The sequence below is a fragment of the Aplysia californica genome, unplaced genomic scaffold (genome assembly GCF_000002075.1).
Source record: "Aplysia californica isolate F4 #8 unplaced genomic scaffold, AplCal3.0 scaffold00199, whole genome shotgun sequence".
NCBI lineage: Eukaryota > Metazoa > Mollusca > Gastropoda > Aplysiida > Aplysiidae > Aplysia > Aplysia californica.
In genome coordinates this window covers 781,205-789,476 of record NW_004797469.1, presented here as the reverse complement: position 1 = coordinate 789,476, position 8,272 = coordinate 781,205, and the positions used below count along the sequence as shown (strand labels likewise).

Sequence of the window (8,272 nt, the reverse complement as noted above, 5' to 3'; positions counted from 1 at the left end):
AGGCTCTCTGGCACAGACTGGGGATGCAGCAAAGAAGATCTACGTATGGTGTACATCGCGTACATCAGATCAGCCATCCAGTATGCCCACGCAGCCTGGTACTGGTACCCAGCAACGGCCAAAACAAATCGTGAGACCTTAAATGTTATTCAAAACTCGTCAGCCAGAATAATTACCGGGATGTACGAGAGACTCAAATGCGATGCTGCTCACAAACGAAGCTGGCCTCATCCCACTTGAGGTTAAGTCTACCATTGCGACTGCTGTGGCATACGAGAGAGCAAGAAGAGTCCCAGAAGACAACCCGATCCGTGCCTCAGCTGAAGGAACATCAAAAATACGCTTAAAGTCCATCAACAGTTGGAGGGAAGTGGGCCGACTGGGCTCTAATAACGCGGGACTAGAACATCTAATCCGAGAACCCCTGCGGCCAGTGAGTACAACTCCCCCGTGGAAGACCCCCTGCAACCTCACAATCAACTCAAAACTTGCAGTGTCTACGACAAAAACAGATCCACCTAATATGCGACGTGAAGCAGCTCTCGAGACTGTGCGCCGATTGCCTACGTCCGACCTCGATATCTTCACTGACGGCCATGCCACCGACGGCTACAGGTTATGTGGAGGAGGATGCTGGTGTCTAGACAAATCTTCTGGAAAGGAAACATGCGTATCCGTGCCCGCGGTATACGGAAGCAGCTACCGAGCTGAAACTACCGCCCTGCTCCGCGCACTGTACAACCACGTTTTCAAAGAATCCACATCTTCACTGACTCCCAGTCAGTTGTTCAACACCAAATGTCCAGGAGTGATTGCAATTCGTACTGAGATAGAGGACAAAATGTGGACCACTATCTGCCAATGCTGTGAAATCCACGGACACCTTCACATACAATGGATACCAGGACATTGCGACATCTACGGGAACGACCCAGCTGACGCCCTGGCCAACAAGGGAGGCCGCCTCGACCAGTCCTACACTTCAGTCGATATCGCGTCAGCAAGCTCGTGCATCTCGCGTTACATCATTGCCCACGCATGGGAGAAAGCGCGAGTGCACGACTCCGTCGGGGGAAAGGTGAAGCCACCACCGGAGAGGGACAAAGAAAAAGACCTTACCGTCAGACAGAGAAGAGTGTTATCACAGCTAAGATGCAACGCGAAGAGCCCCATCCTGCAGACATATCTCCATGCAATAGGCTCCGCTCCCAATGATTCCTGTCTGGCGTGTGTCACAAATCCTGACGACCTGCAGCACGCACTGTATGAGTCCCCGCGGGGGGAAGCACATCGAGGCCCACTTATGGAGAACAACACGAGACCGGGCCCAGATGTACTCTGGACGAGGCCACAAGAGGTTGCCGCTTACCTGTCTGCCTGCGGCAGACTGCCGCCCTCCTAACGGAGGTCAGCCAGAGGAAGGAAGGAAGGAAGGAAGTTATGCTCTGTTTTGGACAGTGTGATGCCATGTCTCATTTCAGACGAAGGGCTTGACCAGGGCAGGGGCAGAAAAAGTTACCAAGTTGTCTTGTTACATGACAATAACCATCTGAATAATTTCCACAGGGAATTGGAAATTGGTGACACCATCTAGGTACGCCAAACAAGGACATGCAACCTGCAGACCAATCTGACTAAGAAAATGTTGTCCATCAGAAAAAAAAACTTGAATGAAAATTATGTGTAAATATGGTTTGAGTGGGTAGTTGGGTGGATCCTACTTCCGTTCTCAACCTCTATTGTTTCTATCTTTTTTTTCCCCAACACTAAACGATCATAATAACTGTATCAATGTTCTCCTTTCTCACAGTCAATACAAAACTTCAGCAAAGTTTTCAGTGCACGTCAGTGGTCAGGATACTCAGTACATGTATCACCTTTTGAAATGTTTCTTGACTTTTTCCTTCAATTTGCAACTTTTCCGGGTACCCTTAGATTTCTTTTGGAGTAAATTGGAGTTCTTTGTTGTAGTATCACCATGATCGATTAAACAAAGTCAAAGGGAACCAACGGGTAGAGCCTGAGTTCCTTGAAATCTACTTTGATAGCTTTTTGTCTCTCTCGATAGGCCTGCTGGATTTTTATGCTGAGACAACTGTGCTGGGCCGGATAAGGGGGGGGGGGAGAGAAAAGGGTGCCTGAGCTTCCTGCCAATATAGGCAGTGATGATAATTTTATTATGTACATGTACAAAACATGTAGATCTATATAAGCGTTGCCATTTGGCGTAGAGACTCTTTAGAAAACTTACGAAATCTCGGGGACGCTATATTATAGGCAATAAGTTGTAACCCTTTCACTGCCTTGAACGACTTTTGTCGAAACATAACATGAACGAGATTGTCTATTCCCGCCGAAGTAGACTTTTGTCGAAAAATAACAGGTACGAGCAGAAGTAGACTTTTGTCCCCAGCACAGAATTCTACACTAAGTGTAGAATTCTGTGGTCCCCAGCTTCCAAGAATTGTTTCCCCTTGTGGTATAAAAGAGAACGGTGTCTATGCCCTACTGAAGAGCTAATTTGTCAATTTCACCATCGTGAATTCTCCGATGTCGGCTGTCCTTTCAAAATAAACGTTTAGGGGGCCCCCAAATGTATCCCGAGCTCCTGCAAGGGACACATAAACTATCTGTCATCTACCACAATGGACAAACTTAGTGCAATGGGTGAACAAGTCCTCGGAGAAATGATTTCTCGAGTTAAGAGGTACTACTAAATCTCTTTGGACTCCACACACGATGCAGTCCGCATTGACCAACTTACTTAAGCAAAACATGTATATATTTTTTCTCGAATGAAATCTTCATCTGATCAATGTGTCATCACATGTGACTCGTGCGTATCCATACGATGTGGGGAACTCTGTCTGTACCATCACTTTCCAAAGAGGAAATTTACTCGTTAATTCGATACGTACGCTTTGCATAGCAGTCTGTCAAAATGATTTTTGAGAAATATTGACAGTTTTAAAGAGATCTTCGTACTAGAAGTAGAAGTGAAGTATTCTAAAATGTGAACAATATAACCCCGAGGGTACAAAATGACCCCAGGGCGTACGGATAGGGTTAACCTTGTATTGAGATAAATGGAGAAAGATGGCCCCATGGACTTACTGCTTACTGATGATCTCATAATCCACGAAGACTGTAGGGGCGCTGTATGATAATATTGGTAAAGAGAATCATTAGGTAGGTGCCTCTACTTTTCACGTTTTTCTTTTCGTTTTTTTTTTTTTTTTAGCAAGTGCCTGAGTTTGTGCGAAGGATTTCCCTGTCCACTCCGCAATATTGTCGGTCCACTTTTTTCTTTGCCTTCCTCTCCTTTTCACCTCCCCTTCACAGTTCCCTGAAGAATGGTTTTAGATGGGCCCCACGATCTTGTTACATGACCATACCAATTCATTTTTCTTCGTTTCACGGTAGACAGCGAGTCTAAATAGTGTCTTACGTGTTGTTTCACTCTACTGCGCACTTCCTCATTTGTGACGTGGTCTTTGTATGAGAGGGGGCTCTCGTGGCCCAGAGGTTAAGGTGTTGGCCTCTCATTCAAAAGGTCCCGGGTTCGAATCCGGATAGCGACTGAAAATTTTTCTTCTCTAAAATCGTCTCCTTTCACCTTCTTTCCTGCTCTCTAGCGATGTTCTGTCGTCTGCTTTCATTTCCACTTTCTGCCCCCACCCCCTCACCTCCTTTGCCCCCTCCTCTGGGCTCCTGACTCTTTCTGCAGCCTGTCTATTGCTACTCCTTGGCTCCTCCTTACTGCTGTCTTTCTGCCACACCCCTGATCTTCTGGTAGGAAAGATCTACACATAGCCTTCTCGGACAAGGGCGAAAAATGTCGGAGGGCCCGTGCGCAAATTGCGCACGTTAAAGATCCCTTGGTGGTCTAAAATCGATAAGAGTAGGCTTCGGCCGCCACCCGGGCAAAATTCAAAATTTCCTACCAACTGAAAATATTAGGTGTATCCTGCGCGCTCATATGACCTTATGCAGTTGCGAGCGCCGTAAAACACTTTACAAAAACAAAACAAAACAAATTGTATGAGATGCCAACGAGTCGCCTAAAGCATCTCATTTCGGCTGCTTGGATCTTCCTTTGAAGCTCTGCTGTCCACTGTCCAGGTCCATGATTCACAAGCATACAGAAGGATGGAGATGACGAGGGAATACATGTAGAGTAGTCTGATTTAGGAATTTACTGAGATGTTTCTATCTTTCCTTTTCCATTGGTTTTTTTTCTTCTGTTTTTGTTGTAGGTTTTACGGCGCTCGCAACTTCAAAAGGTAATATATGAGCGCCCACTTTCCATATTGGTCTTAGTTTTGTAAGCGCCCTGTCGTGTGTGCAATTCTTGCATGGACTTCTGGCTTGGACCCTTCTTGGCTGATGGTAGCACCAAGGTACATAAACAGGTCGACTTTTTCAAGCCGTTGACCATTGACCGCAATTTTGGTTTTAATAGATTCGTCACTATTTCTCATCATCTTTGTTTAATTGGCACTAAGTTCCTTGCCATATCAGAATATCTGGTTGGTGTTTCATCCAGTCGTTTCACCAGTCTGGCGAGTTCTTCATTTCCTGCCAGTCCGTCATGGAATGCTTTGTAATATAATATCCATAGCAAACAAATGCCAGGACGCTCAAGAGATATCAAATGCCTCAATGAAATTGTTGAAGATACTTGATCTAGATCTGGGAAACTGTCGCGGACAGAGCTACAACATCGCATCTGCAATGAGTAGTAAATACAATGGTCTACAATCCAAAGTGAGAGAGAAGAACGGTGTTGCATCCTGAATTCCTTGTACAGAACATTCTCTAAACTTGGTTAAAATGCAATAAAATATTACTCGACTGCTGTACAATTTTTTTTACTTCCTTGAAAAGCTGTTCGTCTTCTTCACAATTTTAACGTATCGTCATCAACTTCTGGCTGAGTCTTTGAAACACAATGATTCATCATTGACTCTCAAACGTGTAACAACAACCGGTTGGTCCTGTAGAGCTGACGTAACGGTGGCACTTAGGCATGACTATCAGCAGATTAAGGAGGTGCTGAACAAAATTGCTGAGTGCAGTGAAGAAAAAGGGTGTGTACTCTGTGAGACAGGACTGTTGATACAGATAACCAAGAACAGATTCTACTAGTAAAAATCTCCAACAAGCAAAACTTGATCAAAATACCGGTACATGTTCTGCTCTGGTGTCAATGACCAGCTTGAAAAATCCTTCAACACAAATGAGAAGCAAGGCGAAGAGCTGTCTGGTTCAGCACAGACTATGTGCAGACGCAAACCCGACCCAAAATCCGCAATATGTGTCTTAACCCATTGGATCATAGTCATGCGGAAGAAGTACAACTCAGCCCTTCTGAAAAATACAGAACAGAAAATTTCGTGCCTTTATTGGTCAATGTATCGCTTCTCTCGACCACCGTATGCGAGCATATAAACAGATATCAAGCCAATTTAGCCTTTTTAGCCTTCTAAAAGTACTGTCTTCAGACAAGCCTCAGGCCTCAGCGGAGCAACTCGCCAGGTTTGTCCAGACGAGGAGCCAAAAGATATCAGCGCTATGCTTTTCTTGTACAGACCTATTGTAGACAAGGTTGTGCAGTGTGCAGGACACTTTCCCAAACTTTGAAACAGTGTATCTTATTCTGATACCTGTAGATCTAGTATCAAACTGAAGTGATGAGCACTCCTTCTCAAAATTCAAATTAATTGAGAAACGATTAGGGGCTTCAGTGAAGCACAAACGACTTGTAAATCTGGCTATCACGAGAATCAAGTCAGATAATACGGCGTGAATGAGACTTCAATGACATTTTTTTCAGTGACTTTTCCGCACGAAAATCAAAAAAGTGTCTGGGCTGCTATGGCTTTAACTCCATCTATTCTCTTGTTTGAGCGATATATTTTACTTGTTAGTTATACCATAAGTTTTCATGAAATATTAAATATAAATTTAACTGAATTCCTCAGTGTAAATATAAATCTGGTAAGAACAACTTTTGTTCAATTTATTTTCATTTTGTGTTTATACGCTACATATTATTATAACATTGGAAGAATAGTCCCCCTTCGGTAAACTCCTATTTCCAAACTTAAAGTGTTCTATTTATATTAATATTATATTGTATATTATTAGGATTTAGGTTACTCGTCTGCAGTGTAAGTGTATGCAAAAGGGGAAGTTGGAAAGGGCGCCTCCCTTTCAAGCAGGCCCCAGGCCTCCCACATGCTTATTATTCCAGTCCCGCTACTGTACAAACACACATAGGTTTAAACACATGCATAAAATACGTGCATATAATCTTCCGACATTGTCTTTACATAAATCCCAGTTTCCAAAGTTTGTTTTATTTCTTCAGCTACATGTATATCAAATGCTTAAAGTAAAATTGTGACGTACGCCATTTAAAAATGTGAAGTATGACCGAGTCTTACACTTTAAAAAAACTAGTAAGAGTTTTAAGCTCTTGGAACACAATTAGATTATATATCAAGGATTCTAGGTCATGTAAGTGCCGAAGATTAGGTGTTACAAGAGAGTGTAACAAACACACACGCGCGTGAGCACACACACACACACACACACACACACAAACACACACACACACACACACACACACACACACACACACACACACACACACACGAAAGGAGCTATAAAGGCGATTGATGTTTGATAGGAAGGAAGGAGCAAACCGGAGGAAACCACACCAGAGCGCCTGTCGAGCACCCCCAGAATTTAACACTGATTAACACAATGTGTCTTGTTTACTTGCTTGTTTACTTGTGTGAAGGACCGACATCACTGCACAAGGGGCATTCCCATTAGCACTCCGTCCCCTGAAGAAGCACATCTCGAAGTGTGTAGATGATGACGGTTCCAAGCAATGGTTGATTCCATAGCCTTCTGCTCCTCCCACTCAATCTTGAACTTCTGCAGGCGCCCCATCCAATTTCAAGCTCACAAAGTCGCTCAAGATGATGGTATTCCGTCTCTTGTTCTTTTTCTCTTTTTTCCTTGACTGAACGTACAATTTCAGGTTTGTCAGGGTACAGCTTCCCTTCTGGTTTTGCTTTCCCAGCGAGCTCATCAGCCTGCTCATTGCGCTTGACTCCAGCATGGCCCGGGGTGAAGATCAACGTGATCTTTTTCTGTGTTGTCTTCTTCAGGAGCTCTGTCCTTTCAGCTCTAAGGTTCCCACTTTCAATCTTCCTCAAAGTGCTCTGAGAGTGTGATAAAGACCACATGTGCTTGTCGAGTTGTTGTGACCCATTTGAAAGCCTGAGTGATTGCCTCTATCTCCATTCTCATGCTAGATGTTGTCATATCGTATGCTCTCTGCTGTTCCTGCACCAATCTGCCACTCACTCTTGCTGAGAAGCCCCATCCAGATTTTCCCCCTCGTTTAACAGATCCATCCGTGTATACAACCACATCTCCGTGCCGTGAGTTTTCTTCTATCAATTGTCGTATCTCAGCATCTGTCGCCCCAAGCGGCCACTCTCTACATTCTCTGTTCAGCGTAATCACTACCTTCCCAAAATCTCCCTGCTGTCTCTCATGCATCTTTATCCATTCTTAACCCCGCTTTATATCTTCCAGTGGGCAGACTTCCTTGATGGTTTTTTCAGCCTCAGCCACCAAGAAGCTCCTCGTTTTAGGCGATTTCCCTTGATTGCTCCAATGGCTTCGTGAAGTGGGTGTTGCTTATCAGCCGCCACCCTCATGTACGCCCTGACCTGAGCCACTTTGTGTCTGTTTTCCACTGACATGAGGCCCAATACATGCCTCATACAGATAATTGGCGTATCCCTGGTGCAGACAATGTGTCTATTTGGGCCTGCGTGTAAGCCGGCGTGCCAAAGCATTAATTTGAGCACCTGTTAATCTTTGTTGTTTTTTTCTCATTTTTTATGACTTATTTTTTTAAGAAAGTAAAACAAAATCCTTTGAGAAATACAGGCCTACCTGAAAGTAAGTCTAGCAGGGCAGTGACCTCTGTCGGTGGCTCACAACTGATTTCCGACATTCTGTTTCTTTGGGCCTGTGTTGATGTAAGAAAGAGGCCTATGTGTACAGCACGATGTAAAGGCTGAACTGTAAGGTACGGTGCGGCTAAAATATTTGAAACCTATTGAGAGAGAGAGAGAGAGAGAGAGAGAGAGAGAGAGAGAGAGAGAGCGAGAGAGCGGGAGAGAGAGAGAGAGAGAGAGAGAGAGAGAGAGAGAGAGAGAGAGAGAGAGAGAGAGAGCTTTGT

General features: G+C 44.3%; 1 protein-coding gene across 1 annotated transcript; it reads left to right on the top strand.

Moving 5' to 3' along the window:
- Positions 1–202: 202 nt before the first annotated feature.
- LOC101852852 lies at positions 203–1,402 on the top strand. The gene has a single exon (XM_005099011.1). It carries the CDS (start codon positions 203–205, stop codon positions 1,400–1,402), a length of 1,200 nt encoding a protein of 399 aa, XP_005099068.1.
- The last annotated feature ends 6,870 nt before the right edge of the window (positions 1,403–8,272 follow it).